This window comes from Eumetopias jubatus, unplaced genomic scaffold (assembly GCF_037043125.1).
Source record: "Eumetopias jubatus isolate StellerSeaLion01/CBP00866 unplaced genomic scaffold, mEumJub1_p1.0 scaffold_10, whole genome shotgun sequence".
In the NCBI taxonomy this organism is placed as follows: domain Eukaryota; kingdom Metazoa; phylum Chordata; class Mammalia; order Carnivora; family Otariidae; genus Eumetopias; species Eumetopias jubatus.
In genome coordinates this window covers 75,359,203-75,384,431 of record NW_028274816.1, presented here as the reverse complement: position 1 = coordinate 75,384,431, position 25,229 = coordinate 75,359,203, and the positions used below count along the sequence as shown (strand labels likewise).

Sequence of the window (25,229 nt, the reverse complement as noted above, 5' to 3'; positions counted from 1 at the left end):
ATCTATAAATTTATATATATTACATATATATAAATCTATTAAATCTCTTCAGAGGATATAGCTCGTTTGCAACCAGATTCCTGACCCACAGAAACTGTAAGATAATAAATGTTTGTTGTTTTAAACCACTTTTAAATCACCGGGAAACCTTTCCTTGGCCCAGAGGCAAGACCTTCCTTCTCTTTCCTTCTGGTTCTTGCATTTAGACCATGGTGGCCCATGAGACCCAATCCTCAGTCAACCAAAGACCACATTTCCCCCCTTCTAGGGCAGGCCAGTGTGGACATCCCAACCTTCTCAGTAGGCAAAGATAAGTAGCAAAAGCCAAAAGCAGTTAAAGTTTCATCCTTCCATGCTCTGGCCATTGATCACCCTTCGCCTTTAAATAAAAGCACATTTGAATAAAAGAGAAGCGGGGTTTTTTTTTCTTTTTTTTTTAAGGTAGGCTCCACGCCCAGTGCAGAGCCCAACACAGGGCTTGAACTCACAACCCTGACATCAAGACCTGAGCTGAGATCAAGAGTCGGATGCTTAACCGACTGAGCCACCCAGGCACTGCTCCTGAAGAGAACAGAGGTTTCAGATGAAGATACACTAGCTCTCTCCCTTTTATTCCAACCCCAGTGAACAGCCTTCTGGAGCAAGTGAGAAGCGTCATTAGGACTTTGCAAGTGAGAAGCGTCCCTGGGGGTGGGGACGTGTATCATTCACCTTTAGGTTCCCCAAGTGGAACTCGATGCCTTGTATAATCATTTGTGGAGTGCATGGGTCATCTAATTGTTTGCTCACAGAACCAAGGGCAGTAGCTCCAGTACTTGGCAGCCCCAAGGTTTCCAGGGGTGCTTTGCTAAGCAGCTTCCCAGATGATTCCCATAGAGCGATGTGCTGGAGTTGCCTGGTGCCGACTGGTGGGAGCCGACTATGCCCCTCCTCTCAACTCTTGTTCAGTGACATCACATTGGTGTTTGATGTTGGGCTTGGTGGGACCATTTATACTATGGAAATCAGCAAATGCTACAAATGAGGGTTTTGTTTTGGTTTGTGAGAGCTTGTTTGCCCACACGCCACAGAGTCTACTCATTTCTGGTCCAAGGACTAATGTTTGAGAGTTGTTGACCTAGAGTGGGATCAGCAAAGTACAGCCTGTGGGCCGAGTCCAACCTGCTGCCTGTCTTTGTATTGCCCATAGGCTAGGGATAGTTTGTACATTCTTAAGAGATTATAGAAGAAGGAGGGGGAGAAGAAGGAGGGAAAGGAGTCAGAGAAGTGACAGAGATCTCGTGTGACCTGCAAAACCTAAAATGTTTAATATCTGGCCTTTTATGGAAAAAGTTTGCAGACCCCTGACCTGGGGAAGCTTCTTAACCCAGACTGCACATTAAAATCACCTTGGAGAGCTTCTAATACATTCTAATGCTTGAGCCCCATAATGCCTGAGGTGGGGGCTGGGGCGTCTCCGTATTTTAACAGTTCCCTGGGAGACTCACACCTTTCTGTCCGGGGGTCCCAGGTGTCCTGGCTCCTACCCTCCCTCACTGTTCCCCCAACTTGCCTCTATTCCCATGTCCCACATGGTTCCAGCCACCCTGAGTGTTCCCTGTCCCAGAGTGAGGTCCCTTTAGGGTCGCCTTGGATCTGGAAGGCATGTTTCACCTGGAACCAAGTGAAAAGACGGGGAGGGTCTCAAGGTGAGCAAACTGCAGACCAGGGGTACAAGGGGTGCTGATAGCTGCTGAACCCTCACCCCCACTTCAAAGCATGGAGCTCACCAAAGACATTGGTCCCTTCCCACTACTGATTTGAAGTTTAGTTCCATTATGATCGGAGAACATACATTGTATGATTTCAGTTCATTTGAATTTAAGATTTGTTTTATAACCCAGCATATGGTCTGTCTTCATGAGTGTTCCACATGCACTTGAAGAGAATGTCTATTCTGCTATTGTTGGGTGGAGCACTCTATAAATGTTAATTAGATTCAGTTGGTTTATGGTTGTTCCGTTCTATCAGTTCTGAGCTGACAGAAAGTTTCCACTTTATGGTTGAAACCTTGCTGATTTTCTCTCCACTAGTTCTTTTCGTTACTGAGAGAGGAGGTAAAGTCTTCTAACAAATTCTGAATGTATCCATTTCTATTTCCCATTTCCATTCTGTAAGTTTTTGCTTTTGGTTTTTTGAAGCTCTTTTATTGGGTACATACACATTTATGATTGTTCCGCCTTCTGGTGAATTGACCCTTTTATAATTATGTAATGTCTCTCTTCAGCCCTGGTAATATTCTTTGCTCTGCAGTCTGCTTGTTCTAATTTAATATAACTTTATTATATACATATATATAGCCACTTCAACTTTTTCTGGGGGGCATGTTTGCATGGTGTATCTTTCCCCATCCATTTACTTTTGACATACCAGTATCATATTTGAAGTGAGCTTCTTGTAAGTAACATATAATTGGATAATTCAAAACAAATCCATTGGTACAATATCTTTTTGTTTATGTATTGGGTTTAGGTCTACCATTTGATTATTTGTTTTCCCTATCTCTTTTAAAAACTTGTTCCCTGGTTTCCACTTTCCTGCCTTTTTTAAATTCCACTTCAATTTTTCTTTTGTGTTTTTGACTATACTTTTTTTTTTTTTTAAGTAGCATTTTGAGTGGTTGCTCTAGGGATTACAATATAGATACCGTGAATCAGTATTGCGCTGCTTCTCGTCGAATTCGAAGACCTCCTCATAATGCAGGTGCCTCTGCCCTTCCCCTTATGTTGCATTTGTTGTGTATTCTTACACATTAAACTTGCCATCAAGCACTTAAGTAATTTTGGAATTCATTTTGGTTACTTTGCTCTGTCCATTTGTTGTCCCACTACTCTGAGACCTGACCAAATACAAGGCTATCAACATGACATATGGAACGCGGTGAACATGTTTTTTAAATACAGGAAAAACGTTTCTAGGACAGATTTTTATAGATATACACAAAGTGGGTGTTGGCAGTAGAATGCTACCATTTTGCAGCTGGTTTTGAACATTTGTAAGCAGAAATGGGGGAAAGTTGGAGAAGCAGGGAAGAAGATGTTGCTTCAGCTGAAATGTAGGTCACAAGACTGAGGAAATAAGATACCCGGGCGAGACTGGGGAGATGAAGAAACAGGGTTGGCTGAGGAGGAGAGAGTGTTCGAGAGCCACAGACCTCTTAATTTTTCTGTTGGAGCAGAAAGACTTGGATGCTTGGGGTTGAAGCCCAGCTCGGCCACTTAGAAGCCATTTGGCTCTGTGTGAGTTACCTCTCGTCTTCCAGCCATAATATCTCTGTAAGAAAGCTGTAAGGTGACAGGAGTTTATGTGCATGAGGGAACCCGCCAGTGGCACCTGTGAGGGTGGGTGGTTAGATATGAGTAGACAGAATGAACGGATCACTGCGCATTGTTCGAGTAAACTTTTTTTGGCTGGGGGAGGTGCAGTTCTGCAAATGGAGGTGCCTAGTAACTGAGACAGTCTCCTTGAGTGTGGTCTCTGCCGTCCTTGTTGTACCAGAGAAGCTTCCCCACACATCTTTTTATCGAGGCAATTTTCAAACATACATAAAATAGAGGCAATCGTCTAATGAACCTCCGTCACTCAGCTCCAACAATTACCACCATTTCGTCGATCCAGTTTCATGTATCCTGAGCCCTCCAGCCCCTTTTTTGTGCTGGATCATTTTTAAGCAAATCCCAAATATCATGTTATTTCACGGTGGCTATTTTAAGAATCTCCCCAAGTGATTCTAATGTTGGCTGGGATCTGAAATTCACCAAATGAAGCCTCTTAAAGTTGTGGGCAAATGCTTGAGCCATTTAGGAGACCAAATCCTTCAGAGGGTTTCCCAATGGAATAAAGCCTTGGGATCCACCTGACATAGATGTGCTGTATGTGCAGTTTCATTGTGTGTGTGGTAATCCAGCACGAAGGGTTAAGTAGCTCGTGCAAATAGGTAATCAGCGTGATGCAGCTAATAAACAACACTAATGGCGTTTACTTTTCATGACATACCCACAGTCACAGAAACATGCCACTAATACTCTTTAACAAAATTCAAAGACCTATGGATCCCACTCCCCAAAAGCCAGCGCGCAGCATTCCTAGGACTCAGAGGTCTGGCACTTTCTGTTCAAGCGCTCCACCCTCCCCCCCCACCCCCACCCCAGACTCCATACTGCCATGACTTATGTTTCAGGTAAGATACCTCTAGGTCAGGTCCCTAATCTACCAAGCCCTGATTTGAAATCATTCGTAATGCAGCAATAGGCTGTAAACAAATGATCTTAGATTGGTCTTTGCCCTCAGCAGAAAAACAGAGCTACAGAACAATGAAAGAACAAATGGTCCTTTGATGGGCAAAAGAGATCGAAGAATAATTTAAGATGTTTATCATTCATGCCTTTGGTGAGTATTTGTTGAACATGTAGCATATGTCAAATAGTATTATAGGTATTTGGAAGACGTCAAAGAACCAAATCGACAAAGATCTCCACCCTCCTGCTTATCAAAGCAGTTATGCTGCACCTCTCCCCAAGCAGCCCCCACAATCTGTTTGCCCACAGGTCAATTCTGTTATCCTTGCAGTCAGCTGTTGCCATCACGCCCACTCTGCAAGCCCCGAGTGTTGGGAGAGTGGGACTGGGGAAAGCGGCTACAGCAAAGGCAGTTGGAAAAGTTGGGGAAGGTGGTAAATTTCCCAGACACTTCTCGAACCACCCAAGCTGGGCATGGGTAGGTGTCTGAGCCTTTTGGTGGATACATTTGACCTTCTTGCAGAGAGGACGAGGAAGAGAGTGCCAACAGCATAGAAAAACCCAGGTGCTCCGTTGCATGATGGAAGACCCAAGGAGAAGGACTAGCTAGGGACAAACTCCGATGGGTGTCATACAAGCTCAGGTACACAGGAAGGCATCACTCTCAGTTGGCGACATCCGCCATGGAGTCTGGAATTGGGAGTAAACTAGGGAGTTTACCCCTTAATCCCTGTGCTAAATTTTGAAATCCGTCTCTTCCCCTGTCCAACTTCCTCCCTCCCACCTGCCTCCAGGGATCTGTTTTCTGTTACCGAGCTTAGTCTCCCCACTTCCTTGAGTTTTATATAGAGGGAAAGATACAATATGATGTCTTTGACACCTGAGTTCTCTCACTCCGCATTATCGTTCAGAGATGCATCCTCATTGTTGCCTGTATCCATAATTCACTCTGTTTTATTGCTGAGTGTGTGGACACACAGCAATTTGAGTATCTGCTCACCTGTTGCAGTGTTGATGGATATTTGAGTTGTTTCCAATTTTTGGCCATTACAAATAAAGCTGCTACAAACATCTGTGTGCGAGTCTTTGTATGGATGTATACTTTGTTTTCTCTTGGGCAAATAGCTGGGACTGGAATGGCTCAGTCATCCGGCAGGTGTTTGTTTAAGGGAAGAAGGTGCTGAACCCTTGTCCAAAGTGATTGTACCATTTTATTTTACATTCCCATCAGCAATGCAGGAGAATAACAGCTAGTCCACATCCTTGCCAACACTTGGTGAGGTCAGTCTTTTTCATTTTAGTTGTCCTAAGACATGTGTGAGGATATTTCGTTGTGGGTTTAATCTACCCATTAATGGATAATGATGTTGAGCGTTTTTTCATGTGTTTATTTGCCTTCCTCTTTGGTGAAGTGTCTTTTGCCCATTTTGTATTGTTTGCTAAGTTTTGAGAGTATTTTATATATTTTATTTTTTTAAAGATTTTATTTATTTACTTATTTATTTGAGAGAGAGCACGAGACAGGGAAGGAGCAGGAGAGGGGCAAACAGACTCCACACTGAGCCTGGAGCCCGAAGCAGGGCTGCATCTCACAACCCCGAGATCATGATCTGAGCCGAAATCAAGAGTCAGATGCTTACCGACTGAGCCACCCATATGCTGCCCCTGAGAGTATTTTATATATTTTAGATACAAGTCCTTTATGTGATTTGGAAAGTTTTCCAGTTCTCTTAACACTGTCTTTTGCAGAACAAACGTTTTTATTTTTTAAGAAGCCTAATTCCTTAATTTTTTTCTTTTTGGATCATACTTTTGATATGTCTGACAACTTTTAACTTTTTGCCTACCCCGAGTTCACAAAGATTTTCTCCTTTTTTTTTTTTTTTTTTTTTATAAGGCTTCTTGTTTTCGGTATCCTGTTTAGGCCTATGATCCATTTTGAGTTATTTTTGTATAAGGTGCCAGATATGGATCATTTTTTGGATGTGGATATCTGGTTATTCCAATATGATTTATTGAAATGACTAGCCTTTCCTGACTGAACTGCCTGTGTGCTTTCATAAAAACAAAAAATAACTAAACAAAATTTAAAAAGTTCTTCATATATTTTTGGATCTATTTTTGGACTCTATTCTGTTATGTTGATCAAATTATCTTATTTGATGCCAACACCACATGATCTTGATTATTCTAGCTTTGTAACAAGTCATGAAATCAGGTAATGCTAATAAGTCTTTTCCATTTCCATATGAATATTAAAATGAATTTGTCAATTAAAAGAACAGTCCGTTGGGATTTTTAGTAGGATTGTTTAACTCTATAGGTCAATTTGGGGAAAACTGACATCTTAAGAATAATAAATCTTTGACCTACGGATAAGGTGTATCTTTTCCTTTACTTAGGCTTTCTCTAATTTCTCTCAGCAGCGTTTTATAGTTTTTTTTTTAAGATTTTATATATTTATTTGACAGAGAGGAGACACAGCGAGAGAGGGAACACAAGCAGGCGGAGTGGAAGAGGGAGAAGCAGGCTTCCCACAGAGCAGGGAGCCCGATGCGGGGCTCGATCCCAGGACCCCGGGATCAGGACCTGAGCTGAAGGCAGATGCTTAAAGACTGAGCCACCCAGGCGCCCCCGTTTTATAGTTTTCAATGTGAAGAAATGTTCTTTCTCTGAAGGTTCTTAATCACATATTCAGTTTCTTTAATAGGTATAAGGCTATTGATTTTTTTCCTGAGTATGCATTTATAGTTTGTTTCTTTCAGAGAATTTGTCCATTTCATTTCATCTCTCCAACTTACTGGCATAAGGTTGTTCATATTACTCATTTAATATTTTTAAAAATATCTGTAAAATCTGAACGTGTCACTCTTCTCACTTACGATATTGATAATTGTGTCTCTTTTTTTCCTTATCCTTCTGGCCAGAAGTTTATGAATTTTATTTATCAAATAAGCAGCTTTTGGTTTCATTGATTTCTTTTTTTGAAAAAAAAAAAGTACTATTTCATTGATTTCTACTCTGATCTTTACGTTTTCTGCCATTCTGCTTGATTTGAGTTTATTTTGCTGTGTTTTTTAAAGATGGAAGCTTAGGTTATTAATTTGAGAACTCCTTTTCTAATATAAGATTTTAAAACTATACATTCCTTCTAAGCACTTCTTTAGCTGAATCTCACAAATTTCGATATGCATGTATCCTTTTTATTTAGTTCAAAATACTTTCTCATTTCTCCTTTGAATTCTGAACTATTTGAAAGTGTAATAATTACTTTCAAAATATTTGGGAGATTTTTCCAGTTATCTTTCTGTAATTAGTTCCTAATTGAATTCTTTTGTTGTGAGAGAATGTGCTTCATATGATTTGAATGTTTTAAAATATATTGACACTTGTCTTATGACTCAGAATATGGTTTGTCTTGGTAAATGTTCTGTGTTCTCTTGAGAAGAATGTATGTTCTGTTGCTATTGGGTGAAATGTTCTATAAATGCCAATTAGGTCAAGTTGGTTGATAGGATTGTTCAATAAGAGGATAAACCATGTAAAGTGCTAGCACTTGGTAAATAATTAATGTTAGTTAATATTGTAGGCATTATCTCACTCGACGGTTATAAGATCCCACTTTACAGATGAAGTTAGAGCCTCCATGAGAGCTTTGGTGATAACTGTCATTTGGCCAGTGAGTCGCACAGTTAAAACTAGAACCCAGGTCTGACAGCTAGTCCAAAGCTCTTTCTACCTCAGTTGAGTCTGAAAGCCAGGTAGAGGGCCACCACCAAGGGGAAAGGGACCATAGGTGAGTGTCAGTGTGTGTGTGTGTGTGTGTGTGTGTGTGTGTGTTTGCAATAATGAGGGGAAACTTTGCATTACACTTTGCATGAGGGCCACATCAGCTACAGGCTTTCTACCTGGTGGCGATTCCCCCAGATGGTGGTGTTTTATATTATGCTAAGTCCTAGACTGCACCCCAAATGAAAGCCCTATTGCTAGAGTAGCATGTGTGGATGTCTCTTGTGGGATTCTTACCTGGCCTCCAAGATTCAGGGAATTGGAAGTGTGTGTATGGTGGAGGGAGGGCAGGGCTCTGGGTTTATGATCGGGTTCCTTTACTCCACCCCCTCCCATCTGCTCTAGTACAGCACATTCAGAAACCCTTCAAGCATAAAGCTATTTATAATACAGAGTCGGGTCTATTCAAGGATAAGGTAAATAACGAGCACACAACCTCAGGCCACTGGGCTGGCTTGTTGGGTTCAGGCTTAAAGCACTTACCTACCTGTTCCAAGCAATCTTCCCCTTGGATGACCCTTTCTTGCTTTTACACTTGGATTCCATCCCAGACCCTCTTTGAGGTCTCTTTGTAAGCTGCCTTGGTTTATGGGGAAGCAAGGTATTTTGGGGTGTGTGTTCGGTGTACCGAGCCTATGAAACCCATTTGAAAAGCTAATCTGTAAAAAGCATGAAGACTTTCACCAAGTCAAGTAGGCCAAGAGAAATTGAGGAATGAAGCATGGTGGCAATACTAGTATTATGGATTTAAAGTAGAACCATGTTGATTAGTAAGTGTGTAATTAACCAGGTTTCTTTCTGGTTTGAGTCACTTGTGGCCCAGGGCGTGGAGGGGGCTGGTTTATAGGTGTCCACCCATTGTGACCTCTGCCAATTGGCTTATATCAACCATACATGATAGGGGACGATAAATGGATTTCAGCTCGGGAGCCTCTTTCCATGGCCCCTGCAGTCCCGGGTCTAGGCCGTGACGTGCCCAGCGGCTCAGTTGCCTGACCCTTGATTGACGCCTTCCACTGGGGCACGGAGTTCAGGGACCAGGTTTGCCATCACCATTGGAGTCAGCCTCCCAGCACCGCACACGGGGCGAGAGAAAGGATAAGACAGTGAGCAAAGCTACACCCAAGCCTTCCCAGGACGGGATCCAGAGCCACCCTTGTTTGGCCAGACGTTTGTACCTTTCCAAAGCCCCTGACGTGTGTCACCCAGCATGCGTCTCAAACAGCCCTCTGGAGTATACAGTGCCGGCCCTACCATAGCCATTCCATAGAACGCACTGGAGCACGTAGTCCGTTCTGTAGGAGGGGCTCAGGAAGTTTCCCTGAGCCGTGCTTGAGAGAGTCCCCACGTCCCTGCCAGCTCTCCGTATCAGCCGGGGAGGGGGGGTGGGGGCAGCAGCAGGACTAGTGAGTCAGGAGTCAGAAAAGCTAGGTCCCAGTGGAGGCTGTGTTAGTGACAGGCTGTGTGGCCTTGGGTGAGTCGGTTTCACGCGCTGGGAACTTGGCTTTCTCACGTGCAAACGTGGGGCTGGGGCAAGAGAGGTGCTTCCTGATTGTGAGTAGGGGTGCTAGGCATGGCTGGACCTGCCCGGTGAACTTGGCACAGAACCACACGCCGTAAGGCTGAGGAGCCTCCCAGGAGGGAATCGCTTCTCAACTGTGCCGTACGACCTACTTGGGGTCTATGCATGCCATCGTGCAGTAAACCTGCAGGTAAAATGAAACCAATTTTATTTGAAGATTCGGCGACATTTTAAAAAACGGTGAGCTGGGGTGCCTGGGTGGCTCAGTCGTTAAGCGTCTGCCTTCGGCTCAGGTCATGATCCCGGGGTCCTGGGATCGAGCCCCGCATCGGGCTCCCTGCTCCGCGGGAAGCCTGCTTCTCCCTCTCCCACTCCCCCTGCTTGTGTTCCTGCTCTCGCTATCTCTCTCTCTGTCGAATAAATAAATAAAATCTTTAAAAAAAAAAAAGTGAGCGAGCACAAATGTATTGTGAAGCAAAAGACAACTTTGTACAAATTTTAAAGAGCAAAAGACGTTTTTAAGAAATTCATTGTTTGAGGGGCGCCTGGGTGGCTCAGTCATTTGGGTGTCTGCCTTCGGCTTGGGTCATGATCTCGAGGGTCCTGGGATCAAGTCCCCGTTGGGCTCCCTGCTTGGCTGGGGGTCTGCTTCTTTCTCTCTCCCTCTGTGTTCACTCTCTCTCTGTCTCAAATAAATAAATAAAATCTTAAAAAAAAAAATTCGTTGTTTGAGGCCGGCCCCTCCCAGCTCCACCCCCTGGTCTTGCTCCTTCTCTCGCCTGCCTCCTGATGCCGGGGTTGACAAGTGTCCCAGGCAACGAGGGAGGCACGCCCACCCAGCAAAGCACTAGCAAAGCCTTCGACATTCCGGGGGAAGGGGGTCCATCCCTCAATTTGCTTCCAGCTCCGCTGTCCCACGGATTTGTCCCCGAGCAGGGCTCCGTAGACGGAATTGGGAGAAACCCCTTCTCTAGCACCTTGCGTTGCCCTGTGGCCCAAGCAGCTTGGCTTTGACCTTGCTGTGACCAAGGGGACCAGTGGCCTGCCCACCCCCACTCTGCCACCGACCACTGTTGGCCTGGTGTCGTGTTTCACGGGGAAGCGTCAAGACCAACTTCAGTACTTGCAGGAGGTGGAGGTGGAGTCTGGGAGGGCCTGTCATGCTGGGAGAGTGGGGGTGCACCAAGGGGCAGAAGAGCAGGTGCCCTGCTCACAGACCTCACTTGTACTGGCCTTGTTTGTGAGTCCATGAGAGGCCTTTCGGAGACCCCCCAGAAAGAGGGGGAAGGTGCAGTTTGTGGAAGGGGCAACGTGGGCTGAGTGTGGGGGGAGATCGGCAGGAGCCTCTAAGCCATTTTACTTTTCTCATTCTGCCTTTTGTCCACACCGGGCACTTGAGGTCTGCAAACTCTGATTTTGTTTGTTCCTCTCCAGATCCCTAGGGATTCCTGGCAGTTGTAATGGATTGTTTTAAATGTTCCAAAACTCTAATGGAAATCATAATACATCTGTTTTCTGCTTTTTGCATGCGCAGTTGTGGATGTGTTTGATTAATAAATCATGGGGAGATGAATTAATTATTCCTTAATGATCAGTCTCCTTGGCAGACAGTAGATTTCAAGACAAGGGAGATGGGGGGGGTGGGAATAATAATACCTTCCTTTTTTTCCTACACCAGTGCCCCCTGCAGCCTCCCACACCCGACTTTCTTCCTAAGCAACGGGGAGCTTGAGTCTCTTGAAAACTGAAATGCAGACGAGACCGGGGGAACAACCAGTCCATCCCCCCTGGCTGGTAAGGGACACCAGCCGCAGGTGACTGGGGGCAGGATGGGCCGGCCAGGACGCGACGTTCCCCACGGCTGATAGGACTGCGTGGGGCTGGCGCAGCCTGGGGCCAGGACGCTGCGTGACAGGGGGCAAGGTCTGCTCTCTGGTGCCCGGGGGAGGCGGAGGAGATGGAGACGCCCGCAGGGCAGCCTCAGAGATCCGTCCCAGTGGCTCGCGTGCTTCAGCATCCCCTCCCCCCCCCGGGGGGGGAGCTTGGTAAACGTGGTTACTCTCACTTTGTAGGTCTGGAATAGGAACCCCCCCAGATCGAGGCAGGTAAACCGGGACGAGCTGGTCCCCCCACCAGGGCTGGACATTTTGCCCTGCTAACAAGTTCCCAGGCAAGGCATGGCCGTGTCATTGTTCCCAGGGTGCTGCAGAAACGCGGGCTAGGTGTCCCAGACCACAAGAGGCTCTGAGCAGGGGCCAGAGCTCGGACGCTGGTGAGCTGTCGTCGGGGAGGTAGGTGTGGACGTGGGCACTCGGGCCACAAGTCTGAGCTGGATGGGGGCCGGGAGGGCCGGTCAGAAAGGCAGGGTCGGGATGAGGCGACATCGGGCTGAAGCTGTGTGTGCTGGGGGTGTGCCCTTGGGGACACCCTCCGGAGGGCCTCTGCCCGTGGCCTTGGGCTGGAAAGGAAGCCGGTGAAAAGGAAAATGGCTGCCTAGTGGGCTGGGGCTAACGTAGGAGGAGGAGAAGCAAGGAAGAAAAGACACGGGGACACTTGTCACCTGGGTGCTTGTATTTGGGAAGCAGAGTCAGGCCCAGGGCACATCCAAGCTGTTAGCCTGTAAACTACCATCCCTATGTACATTATTTCTTCCCAGGCCGACTCGGGGAGTTTTGGGGCACACAGCCCGGCAGCGTGGGGCATTCAGAGATACTGGGGAGGCCGTGGGACTCGGTGCCTCAGCTCGCCCTCCTTTCCCTGAAAGCCCCCACCTTCAAACCGAAAAGTATCTCCTGGTAGGAGCAGTCTGTGGGATCCTGGAGGAACCAGGGCCAGAGGTGGACGTTTGTTGGATAGAGAAGGAGCGATAGGAAGGAATGAGCATGTGTGGCTGCCGTGAGGTCAGAGACCGCTCTCGCTGGGCCTTCCATGCTTGGTCCTTAAACACAGACAGAGCACTCTGTCTTACACTGAAACCTTGGCATTCCCAGGTGCCATGCAGTCTCCAGCATTCCGATCCTGCCATACAAATGTCCTGATAAGGCCCAATTTACCGTTCTCCCGGCTGCCCCGGGTGCCTACCCTGCCAAAAAACTTCTGGAAGCTTTGGATGGATCCCGGCTGCCCCGTGTGCCTACCCTGCCAAGAAACTTCTGGAAGCCTTGGATGGATGAGCCTTGGAATTCAGCTCATGAACAAATTCACTCAGCTCTTGGCACTTACTGTCTCACGTGTCTGCTAGGAACTCACACAAACCAAGTCAAAGCCAGATGCTTTCAAGTACTGAGACGAGGACCCCAACACCACACATGGTCTCCCTCCATCCCCAGCCCTCCCCAAAACTGCCTCAGATATCTGATTTGGAACACATTTTCCTCAAGAGCAAATAGAGGTTACAGCATGATGAACAACGCTGTGCACACCTACATTCAGCCTGTGTTACCAGGCCGAGCCTGTCTGTCTCCCTCTCTTTTCCCTTAGGGTTGGTTTTTACCCAGAAGGCTCTTTGGTCCCTCATGCAAATGTGTTTCCAAGCTGGCTTCAACAGGTGGTGGACTCAGGTAACGTCACCGAGAAAAGAGTTGAAGCCTAGGAAATTCAAGGCTCCTGACTGAGGGTGGGCTGCAGAGCCTGGGCGGAGCCACCCTTCCCGCAGTAAACCCATACTCCCCTGCGTGTGTGGGCCCCTGTTGGCCATCCCTGCTGCAAACTGTAGGCCCAAGGTTGTGTGAAGTGTGGGCTTGCCTATTCGTGGCAGATTTAACCTTAAATAGCTTTATAAAATGATAGGGGCTAAGGTCCCAGAATCATCAGGAGTCTGAAATTTACAGCTCTGCGTTTTGATTTCTACAAAGGAGAAGTGATGCTCTCAAAGGTTTCTGCCCATTTGGGAGGTTGTGGGGATCTCCGAAGGCCAATGCCGAATCACGTTTGATCCTTGTGACTGTGACGTCATTATCATTACCCCCTAATAGGTGAGGATCACCTGGAAGGTCACTCAGCCTGTCACTGGCAGAGCCAACTGAGTTCAGGTCATGGAAAAAGCCCAGCTGTCCTCCCAGGAGACAGACAGGAGGAGGGGCCGCAGAGATGGTTCTGGAGAGCCCTGCGGGAGAACTTTTGGGAGGATGAGCCCAGCTCCAGGTGGCCCTGCCCATTGAAACTTGGCCCGTCCTGCTTCCTCCTCCCTCTCTGCCCCGCCTTGCCTTGCGGGATGGGCACTCATGCGCTCAGGGCTCTGGCATCTCGGGAGACACGGAGCAGCGTGGAGACCTGGGCAGTCGGGACCACATTTCCAGGCACACAGCACAGTCACATTGGGGCCCCAGGCGCAATGGCTCGTGACTCACCAGCAGCACGAGTGTGCCTCACCTCCTCTGGCCACTGCCCTGCTTGCTTGCTTGCTTGCTTGCTTGCTCTGCCCGAGGCTCAGCAGGGCTCTGGAGAAGCCAGTCAGCGGTTTACGGGGTTGCGGGGGAAGAGGGCTTGACTGGCAACCCAGACCCCTGGACGCCAGGGCTCCAGTCCCGCATCTCTAAAATAATGGGGCTGCTTAAGATCTTTGCTCTTTTCTGCGTCATGTGGACCAGCAGCCGTGGCACCTCCTGGGAGCTTATTAGAAATGCAGAGCCTCGGGCCTCTCCCCAGACCGCCTGGATCAGAATCTGCATTTACCAAAGTCCCCGGAGATCTTCGAGCCGCTCTCCTGACCTCAGCCCGAGCTCTGTTCTGTGTCCTCTGAGTCTGCGCCGTAAGGGGTCCCTGAGCTTTGTCCTGGCACAGACTCCGCTGCAGACCAAGCCCCCAGAGGGACAGCCCCCAATTCCCACATGCACTGCCTAGATGTGCCTTCTCAATTCTAGCTCTTAGCTAGGGTTCCCTGATGGTTGACGCCCTCCCGTGTGGGCCTCCCTTTTCTTCTGGGGGGGGGGTGGCTAATGCAAGGGTCAGCAAAGTAACCAGCTGGACTTGGGTGCAATGCACCCCCTATTGCTGCTATCACAGATTCATTCTCCACTCATTCCCCAGAGCAGCGGTCCGATGCCCGTCCTGCATGCTCTCCGATGTGGGAGACAGTTCAGGAGTTGAACAAGCACCCTAGTGGAGGACCATCACCCATGCATTTAAATGGCCTGCGAGCAGCCACACGACAGGGCGCGCGGGGAAGGTGCCGGTCACGTGCGCACCTGGAGTGGGTGTGACGCGGGAGGCCAGACCCCACAGCCCATGCAGCTGATCTCAGGTCCCTTGCCCCCCCCCCGCCCCAGATTCTGAGAAAATACGCTCTGGGCTGAGCGCAATCCCACTCTTTCGAGATTGGCATGTCACGAACAACGTGACGGCTGCAAAATGGAAGCCAACGATTGCATTTGGCTCCCAGCCAAAGAAAGGGAAACCTGTTCCATTTCTAGAATAATAATAATAATAAAAAAAAAAAAAACAAGGAAAAGAAATTACTTGGCCTCCAACACAGTGTCCTCCTAAGGAGCTGTTCAGGGTGATGGGGATGACAAGGGACCCTTGTGTCTGTGCTAACGTTAGCAACTCAAGTAAGAGGAAGCACTTCCTCACCGCGTGGAGTCAGGTGGGAACCACCAGGCAACGGGAAAATCAACTGGGAATTGAAATCCCAATTCCCAGTTGGGAAAATCAATAGGATTACATATGCAGATGGTCAAGGAGTCTTCTGGAGTAGGGGGGGGAATCTTTCTTCTTCATGGCTTATCTGGAATGTGCATCCGTGATACCTCGTCAGGTTTCTGAGTCCAGCCTAAATTCTGAGAGGCCAGGCTGGTGGCTGAGCACGAAACTTCTGGAAGATTCCATGGTGTCGGGATAACCCAGGTACTGTGTCCATACACTGGGCTCTGTGTGTTCCTTTCTTTTTTTTTCTTTTTAATTTATTTATTTGACAGAGAGAGACACAGCGAGAGAGGGAACACAAGCCGGGGGGAGCGGGAGAGGGAGAAGCAGGCTTCCCACGGAGCAGGGAGCCCGACGCGGGGCTCGATCCCAGGACCCTGGGATCATGAGTACCACAGAACATCTGAGGCAGCTTACAAGGAACACTTACACTTTTTTTTTTTTTTTTTAAAGGTGAAATACAAATAAGAAGTAGAAAATTAGACCAGGGGAAATATAAGTTATCGAGGCAGGCCAAGCACTGGGGACAAGTGCACGCACATCTGATTAGCCTCTGAAAGTGAGCTGAAAGGTGACTGTCATAGGTAACTATGGTCAAGCTGCATGTGACTAGATGCAGTCGAGCTAAGATAAAAAGAGAGTCCTGCTCTTAGGATCAAGAAATGAATAACATGAGGACAGCACAGCAGTAGCTCACTTTCGTCCAGAAAATCGCCTGGAGGAGGGTTTCAGTTGACTAAAAGCTCAATGTGAACCACCCAGGCAGCTTGGCCGTGCAAACGGGTGGGGCTGCATTAATCACAAACAGCGTCTGGCACCCAGGAGGACAGCCCCTGGGACACAGCATCGGCTATCCTTTGCTTTTGCAAGCCGGCATGTTGCAATATGCCCCACGGGCTCTCTGGGCCCTACCAAGAGATGGGTGAGGCGGAGCCCTCACAGGGGTGAGGGGTGGCGCAGGGGCGCTGGACCCCTGACGGAGACTGGAACCTTCCAGAAGTCTGGCGTTCATGCCATTCGTGGGCATCCTGGTGGGTGCTTTGAAAACCTCTGCCTCGCAGCCTCTGGTTTGTCCTGGATACTAGGAAAGGATGTGTGGCCAAGAGCAGCATCTTCCCGTCGGAGGGGGCCTGCCATGAATAAATGAAGATGAAATGGGTCAGCCCCAGGTTTGAATACGTCATTTCAAACCTGTGTGTGGTTAGTGGAGTCGACAGGACTTGGGTTTGAGTTCTAGTGCTGCCTCTCAGTACCGCTGTTTCCGTGGGCTAGTTGTGAACTGCTTTGAGACTCAGTTTGCTCCACCTGTAAAATGGGTATTTGAATCCCTGAGCTGTGAGCATCAGAGGAGGTCCTGAAAACAAGGGATTGGCCGGTAAATACCGAGACACTCCTTAAGTCTGAGTTCCCTCTCCTCACCCTTCGCTGAGGGCAAAGCTAACAGCTCTCCCCGGGCTCTGGATGTCCACCCCCACGTCCACCTCGGATGTGGCCAGACATCGGGCTGTCTTCGTTTGTAACTCCAGTGCCTTCGTTCCCTCTCCTCTGGCCCCTCGCCTCCCCTTACCGTCCTGCTCAATGTTCTCAATCCCCATCTCTGAAAAAAACCTTTCTGCAAACCAGCAAGGCCAATACAGCCTTACTCCTGTCATTTCTTCCCCAAATACGTTGAAGACGGATCTGCGCTGGTCCCTTTGGACATCTCGGCAGCCATTGGTCCCATTGTGTCCCCACCATGTAGTGATAAAAGCTCACGGCCAAGCCCGATCAACTTGCCTCAGGCTACAGCCATCTTGACGGCTCTCAGGTGTTCGGCGGCCGGTCCCCCACTCATGTCCTCCTTGTCACTCCCTTATTACTACTGGGGACTACTCTGTGGGCTTCCCAGCCTGCCTCCCTTCTCTCACTCCCCCCAAAAGCAGGCATGGCTCAAGGTTCTGACTCTGGCTCCCATGGGAGGTAACCACGGCCAGGCCGGAGGTCCGCAAGCTATTCTATAAGCTGCCAGATAGTAAGTATTGTAGCCACTGCAGGCCATATGGTCTCCGTTGGAGTGACCTGGCTCTGCCGTTATGGCGTAAGGCACTCTAGACGGTGCCTGAGTGAGTGTGCCTGGCTGTGTTGCAGGACAGCTCAACGTACAAAATGGGAGAAGGGCCAGGTTTGGCCCGAGGCCAGAGTTTGCCATCCCCCGCCTCCCCCCCGCCCCCCACCGCCCGGTGGAAACGGTATGGCCCATGGGGCAGGTATACCCAGTTTCACAACCTGGCGCCCACACTCTCTAGTTCCATTATGTTGGACAAGTGACTTAGACTCTGTGCTCCTTGATATCCTCATCAGTAAGAGGGAGTAGTCCCGATGCTTTCTGCAGTGCTGTTGTTAGGGGGTGTGGGGTCACATGCAGGGCCTCCTTCAGAGAATCTGAGCCTTCCCCTTCCTCCTCCCTTCCTTCTCTTCCCCCCTCCCCCACACCGAGTTTTCCTCCCCTTTCTCTCTACCTCCCCAGCCTGTACAATCTCACCCACACTCCCGTCTCCAACCCCTACCTCCAACTCCTTGCCTGATCTCCTTTTGAGTTTAAGATCTGCACATTCCACACCAGCTGGGCCGTTCTGCTCGAATGCACCATTTGCATCTCAACCTCTGCGTGCACGCGACGGAAAATGCATCATTGCATCATCGTAAGCAGACCTGTGCCCACCCCCGACCTCCCCCAATCCGCGCACTCACAGTGGGGCTCTCTGAAACCTCTGACACCTCCCTCGGGTGCAAGAGACCAGGACGGACTGTCCGCTCATGCTGTCTCCCTCTCCTTTGCCTTCCATGGCCCTCAGTTCCTGTCGATCTCTCACTACCCGCCCCCCCGCTGAGCTTCGAGAGTGGTCTCCCTGCCCCCACACCTCTCGCTGCACCTGTTCTGCACCTGCTACCACAAGCAGAGCCCGGCTATGTGCCTCTACAGTGCCTGAAGTCTCCTCTTTGCTCTCCAAACATCTCAATCCTCGTCTTGCTGCCAGTGTCCCCTGGTGAGCACCCCTGACCCGTGTGCTTGCTCGCTCTTTCCAGAATATTCTTTCATCTGTTTTCTTTCTGCGGTCCTTTCCTCCGGCTCTTCCCAAGTGCCGTCTCTGCCTGTCACGTTCTGTCCTGCTCCTCAGGACCCAGGCCAGATGTCTGAAGGCACACACGGCCCCCCCCGCTCCCCTCACCTCCCCGCCGGCAAGATCTCTTCTTCCTCAACTGGGCGCTCAGAGCCCCGTGTGAGACTGAGCTTATCTCAGGCATGCATTTTCCGTGTACTTTTGTGAAGTATTGTGTACTTGCTTTATCTCTCCCTCTAGATTAAACATTCCTCCAGGGATTCGAGAAATGTTTGGCCCTCCACGCAGCCCCAGCATCGTGTCTGCACGTGGCCTGGGTGAGCTGAGCTGGCGTGTTGTAACCTGAGCTAACCTGGCAGCCCCACCTGCCCCTCTGTGGGCAGAGGGGGTGTCTGCACATGGGGAAATGTCGATGGTGAGGAATGGGTTTCAGTTTCCCGGGCTCGGGGCTGTGAGCTTTCCTTGCCCTTGGGCTTTGGTCACTGCAGAGTGGACGAGTGGGTGTGTGTTTGTTTCTGTGAGTGTGTATTTCTGGTAGGTGTGTGGCAGGTGTGAGGGTGTGTGTGTTTGTGTTTGGGGGCGTGTATCTGTACACCCTCTAGTAGAAGGATCAGAGTCCTCACCTGACTTTGCCTGGGGGCTTGTCTCTATCTCTAAGAAATTCCCAGCAGGCAGAACATGGAGCAAACAGATCTTGCGAGAATTATAGTGACCGAGTGATAAAATCAGATGGTGGGTTGTCTCGCTTGGTACACAAGGCACTCATTCTGAAACTCCTGGGGTGGGGGGGCCCTTTGAGGTTTAGCGGCCAGGCTGACCCGAGTTCTATACCCGACCTCACGCCAGGGATGCGACCCGCCTAGTTTGGGGAGGGGGTGGGGATGTTCTAGCAAACTCATCGTCCTGAGACTGAAGGACGAGCTTGGAAGGGTAGCACTGGGCTCTGAATTAAGGGGGAGGGGGTCCATGCTCTTTCCTCTGATGTCACTCTGAGAATCAGAGAACTGGCAGAGCCAGTTAGAAACTGCCCGTAAATCATGAATGTGGTTTGAGATCATGCCCAGCCCAAAGGTCACAGAATGTAAGGGGATCAAGATGAGTCATTTTCAGAAATACAGTTTAGCGTCAGAACTTGTGCTCACAGGAAGCCTTCCGTGGAAGTTCAGTTGATAAAACTGCAGGAAACCCCACTATTCTGAGGGGTATGTGTGTGTTGTGGGGTGGGTAGGGCTGCCGGATTCATGCCTGCTTGCTGTCTCCTACCCCAGCCCCTGAGGGGTCTTCTCAGAGCCTGGTTAAAACCTTCCATGGGGACCAGATCCCCTACTCTAAAGGGAAGTAATGTGACTTGCCCAAGGTCATCTGGGGGTGGTGGGCAGCTCCATAAATGGGCAGCCCCCTGAACAGTGAGTAGGTCCTGGCCCACACTGATTTGTCACTCTGGGCCAGCCTCGGGCATTGCAGGAGATGGAGGGACCCAGGGAGGCTGGCTCTGAGGGTTCCATAGAACATGAAGTTTGGGAACTGAAAAGATGAAGGTGACATTTGCGTGACTGTATTTAATGGAGAACACGGTGGATCTTAAGCTCTTGAAGCCCCCTTGAGCCTGGACAAAAGTCTGGTGTTCTGGGGGGAGCTTCCTTTCTCTCATACCTACTGAAAATTTTTAATGCCAGACCCTGTCTTAAGAAGTGATCATTATGCTTTAAGGATGTCTGTCTTGGAGGAAGGTCTTACCCCTCTGTAATGCATCAGATACCTGCATCGTGAGAGAGTTTCAATGGAGTGCCCCTTGTGTCATTTAATCATCACTCGTGGGTGCCGTACACACATTAACCCACCTGATCTGTACAACATCCTTATGGAGTAGGGGCTAATCTGATCATCGTCTCTGAAGTAGGGCCTGTCATTAGCACCATCTCCATTTTACAGGTTTGGAAAGTAGGGCGTGGGGGACGTGAGGTAACTTGCTCCGGGACACATAGGTAGCGAGGAACAAAGCTGGATTCAAACCAGTCTGGGTCTTGGCCCATGCTCTTCACCCCTGGGCTATTGAACTCCTTTCTATTCAATGAGGGAAGGACACGAGGGACCCCTTGTTGTTTGGGTAAGTGGCTTAGCTCCCCAAATGAGCTTGACCTGGTGATCATCACCCTCATCACCATTGTCATCCATGCCATGGTCAGGGTGGTCTTTTGGAAACATAGATCCAGTTATGTTAAGCTCCCGCCCTTGCTTACATCTCTTTAATAACTTCTTAACTGTCCTGAAGATAATGACCAAATTCCTGCCCCAGGACCTTTGCTCAAGCCATTGCCTCTTCCTGAAAGATTCCACTTTCTGGGTCAGCTTCTCTGTGGACTGTTCCTGTGAAGTGATGTTCCTTTTCTTCCTAGTCCTCACCTGACCCTTATTGTGCCTCCATTAGTGAGACGATTTGATCACTCTCTCTGTCTCACTAGTCGGGAAACCCCTCGAGGGTAGGGACCTATGTACCTTATCCTTCACTGGATCCCCAGAGCCTTGCACGGTGCCTGGCATGCCTTTCGGAATGAGCCAATAAATGAGAGGTTTCTTCTTGCTTTGAGGTGTAAACCGACTCCCTCACTACCAGTTTGAGGTGCACCGAGTACCAAGTACTCTCAGTTGGGACTCTGGGTCAGTTTACTCACCCTCCCTTATATGTTTGGTAAGGACCTGTGACGTTTGTAAAAACCACATGGTGTGCAAAGGGTCTTCTCCTGCCTTCCCTCTTTTTGGCCACGGCAACAACAAGGGTGGGTACTATTAGCCTCCTTTTGCAGATGAGGAGACCGAGGCTCGGGGCAGGTTGCAACCTGTCCAGTGTCACCCAGTGAACAAGTTGGTGCCACTCAGAGTGGGACCCGGGCTCTCGGACGCCCCACCTCCTTTCCTTTCATCTGCCGGGACCAGACTTTTACCCTCCCCCTCCGGAAACTTCTTCAGACTGCTGCTCTGGTCTCTCCATTCCAAGGGTCAGATGGAATCCCCCAGAAGAGACACGGGGATCATTATCTCCTCCTTCCAACCCAGCCATGACCTTTGTCCTCTCAGCCAGTGCTGGAAAGGGAGTGCCCAGCTGTGCCAGGTTCCTGGCCACGGGGGCAGGAGGGGATGACGGTCATCAGCCCAAGCAGGGCTCCAGTCTCAGTCTCCTGGGGAGAGCTGCCCATAATGCAGGGTTTGTGGGGGCCAGGCCAGTCCTATCCTGGGTGTTTCGTGTCCCCGTGAAAAAATCTTAGTTATCTGCGCCCTTGGGTACATGCAGTCAACCGAGCTGCTGGCCCGGCTGGGAGGTGCAGCTTGGTCGATGGAACGGCCCGCTATGGTCTCCTGACTTCTGAGTCTCCCAGGCCAGCCGTGGCGGGGTGGGGACACGGAGTGTGTGCGAGGAGGGTGGGGAGGAGGCAGGTGCACTGAGAGGGGATGTGGAGGTAGGTCCTCCCCCTTTAGGATCTGAAATATTCCCATGTCCCATCCGCGGGTGCAGGGAGGAAGCAAGGGAGAAGGGCTGTTCTGGGTGGTTCCCCGCCACAGTCCCGCTTGCACGGCCTCCATCCATGCAAGGGCACAATCAACCATCGGGGAGCTTTCCATCCCCTCCCAGGGCTAAAGTATACCCCCGCCCCCCACCGCCCCGCTGCTGGACGCTTCCTAACAGAGAATCAAGATGGGCTCCTTTCTCCCATGTTCTGAGCTGAAGGAGTAACTTCCTGTTCTGCATGGCAGAACCACTCATGGCCTATCGGCCGTGGAGGGGGCCGTGGAGACCCTCTTTCTAGTCTCCATAAGGATGAAGGGCCCCAGGGGAGAGGACACCTGTGGCCAGCACAGGTGCAGTTGGAGCCCAGATTGACAGAAGCCCTGCTCTGCCAGGCCGGCCTCTCGTGCACTCACCTCCTCCCGGCTGGGGCACTCTTCCTGGGAGTGAAAGCATGTCCCTGCTCCTCCAACAGCCCCAGGTTCAGAGTCAGGTGCCCAGGGAGCCTGCGTCCCTCTTCCTCTGCCCACGGCCAGACTACAAGTTCAGTTTCTCAAGAGGTTCCTCGATGTTGAAGGAATACCAGCTGATCCAGAGCACCAGGCTGAAAGCCAGGATCAGGGCCCCCGTGTAGACCAAGAAGTCCCAGTAATCGAGGCAGGCGAAGATGCCTATCAGCAAAAGGACCAGACCCACCACGTCGAGCAGGAGGGCCAGCACAAGGAGGAATGCACAGCGCCCCGGGTTGCATCTTCCCCACCGCCTCCCCAGGAGCATTGCCCGGGAGGAGCTGCGGGAGCCCAGCTGCACTCCCGGGGCTGATCTGCATGGGCGGGTGGCGGTTCTGCCTCCTGCAACCTTCGCTCTCGCTGCTGGGTGTGAGCAAATGAGGGAGCCGTCAGGCTGTCTGGATCCACAAGGAAGTACACATGGGTCTGCCTTTATGAGCATGGCAGCCAGTGGGGCAGGATGCTTCTTAACTGCTTCATCACTCAGAACAGTCCCGACCCAAACAGCCTGACATCACTGGTAATGGGACTGGTCATCGCTGGGCCAACTGAGTTCCGTGGCAGGGGAGGAGTCAGGTGCCCTCGGAGGGATCTTCGGTGTCAGCGAGGGGCCGTCCCCTGCCTTGTGCTCGGACTCTCGAGTCCTGGGTGAGTCCTGGCAGGTTTCTTCATCTCCTGTGGTAGGGCGGGGTTTTCGTCCCCCTCACCCTTCTGCCCTACTCTTCCCGGTGCAGAAGGGAGGTTTTTAAGTCAAAGATATGGAAGGCAGTTTGTTGACATAAATAGATTTTGAAATTGTGCCATGAGAATTGGTCAGGGCTAGAGACCAAATAGAGACCCAGAGCCGGTGGGTGTGTCTTGTGGATTTCTCCACGCGGAAGACCCGGGGACCCGGCCTCCGGCACGGGGAAGCTCACCCCAGAGATTAAAGTGACCGAGCGGACAGACAAGGGGAGAAGGGGAGGCCTCTGGACATTGGGCGTGGACCAACAGGCCGCTGCGTGTGCAAGTCAAGAAAGGTCTACCTGGTTCTCTGTGTCTTTTCCAGACTGGCGGACTTGACGTTTGCCTCCTGTCTCAGGGACTCTGCTCCCAGCCCTGAGGGCTTATGTGTAACACCGTGGTCTTGTCACTGTGGCCGCTCACAGGGTACATCCCTGATTAACTGTGGGATCTTGACCTGCGCGCTGAACCTCTGTGGGACTCAGTTTCCCCACACAAATGAAAGAAGCAATTTCCACTCTTTCTCTCACCTTCCCCAGTGGGTGAGAATAAACAGGTGACTCCCACTTTGTTTCCTAATGTAAAATAGGCCAGGACGAGTGAGAAACTTTCAGGAAGAAAATCCTGGGGGGGAAGACAATTATGTGTAATAGATTTTATTTGTGTGTTTGAGAGAGAGAGAGAGAGCATGCGAGCAGGGGGAGAGGGGCAGAGGGAGAGAGAGAAGCAGACTCCATTTTCAGCGGGGAGCCCCATGAAGGGCTCGATCCACAATCACGAGATCATGACCTGAGCAGAAACCGAGAGTCAGATGCCCAATGGACTGAGCTACCCAGGTGCCCCCTGTGTTATAGACTTTAGGATCTGAAATATCAGGAGACTTGACTCAAGCCAAGTAGCCAGTCTGGAGCATCTCCAAGTGAGAAGTAGCCGAGGGCAACCTCCCAGCCAGTGTTTGCTTCCTTTTCTGGGTATATCCTCCGAGGCAGGTAGTTATCATACAGGAGCACCTCCCAGTGCTGGAGAAGCTGACGTCCCCCCTCCCCCCACCTCCCGCCACCAGCTCTGACTAGGAGGGCGTCTTGGGAAGAAGAGTTGGGCTTTGCAGAGCCCTGCGTGCCTGTGAACAATCTGACTGTGAAAATCGGAAGGGTTGATCACCGTACTCCCCTCTGACTTCAGAGGACAGGTCAGAGAGAAGCCAGCTCAGCGTCACTCGGCTTGGACCGAGCCCAGCATCCCAAGGGAAACATGGGTTCTCCTTTTTATTTCTACTATTTTCATGCACGTGCCTACACACACACACACACACACACACACACACACACGTGCACACATGTTTCCAGCTGAAGAAACTCTGACACATTCACCAGCAAAAGGAACAAAATCCAAACCGCTCACAACTTCGCATCCGGAGCTCATCAGCATCCACCACTTGGTTTTCACCCTCCAGAACCATAAACACCCCTTTTCTGTCTTCTGGAAACAGACCGCATGGTGCCCCCAGTTCCGCAGAGCCTGCCTTCCCTCCTCCCACCATGTGGCCGTTCTTCCGTGGGGTGCGTGGTGGGCCCCGGGGAGGGAGGGAGACCACCCAGTGCGTGAGAGCCCCAAGCGCCCCTACCCCAGGGTCCTTGCCGCTCCTGTGTCCCAACGTCTCGTTTCCTGCCTGTGAGGCGCTCTGGATGTTTACACAGCTGGGACAGACGCGGGGCGGTCGGTCGGTGGAAAGCCAGGTGAGACCGGAGCCCTGGGGTGGGACGGCTGGGAGAGGGGGTGCGGACAGGGGGAGCCAGCAGGGCGTGACTGGCCACGGGGACACAGAGAGTGCCAGGGAGAGCCCAGGCCAGGCGCAGGTCGTGAGCAGGAACCCTCGTTTGACTAGATGTGGCGCAGATTGGGGTGCTCAGTTGGAACAAGGACAAGCCCCCCCTCCTCCCTCGTCGGGGGGAGCAAGCCACTGTGGGAAATCGCCGTGTGGCGTTCCCGGAGCTACGGTGACAGAGAACTCCAAACTGGGGGTTCTAACCCCAGAAATGAAGGCTGGAAGTCTGAGATCCGGGTGTCAGCAGGGTGGGTTCCTTCTGAGGGTTGGGAGGGAGACTCTGTTCCCTGCCCCCCTCCTTGCTTCTGGGGGTTTCCTGGAAATCTTGGGCATCCATC

General features: G+C 50.5%; 1 protein-coding gene across 1 annotated transcript; it reads right to left on the bottom strand.

The window, feature by feature from the left end:
* Window positions 1-22,371: 22,371 nt before the first annotated feature.
* Window positions 22,372-22,691, bottom strand: TMEM238L (transmembrane protein 238 like). The gene has a single exon (XM_088027236.1). It carries the CDS (start codon window positions 22,609-22,611, stop codon window positions 22,372-22,374), a length of 240 nt encoding a protein of 79 aa, XP_087883362.1. The 5' UTR covers window positions 22,612-22,691.
* Between the last annotated feature and the right edge of the window lie 2,538 nt (window positions 22,692-25,229).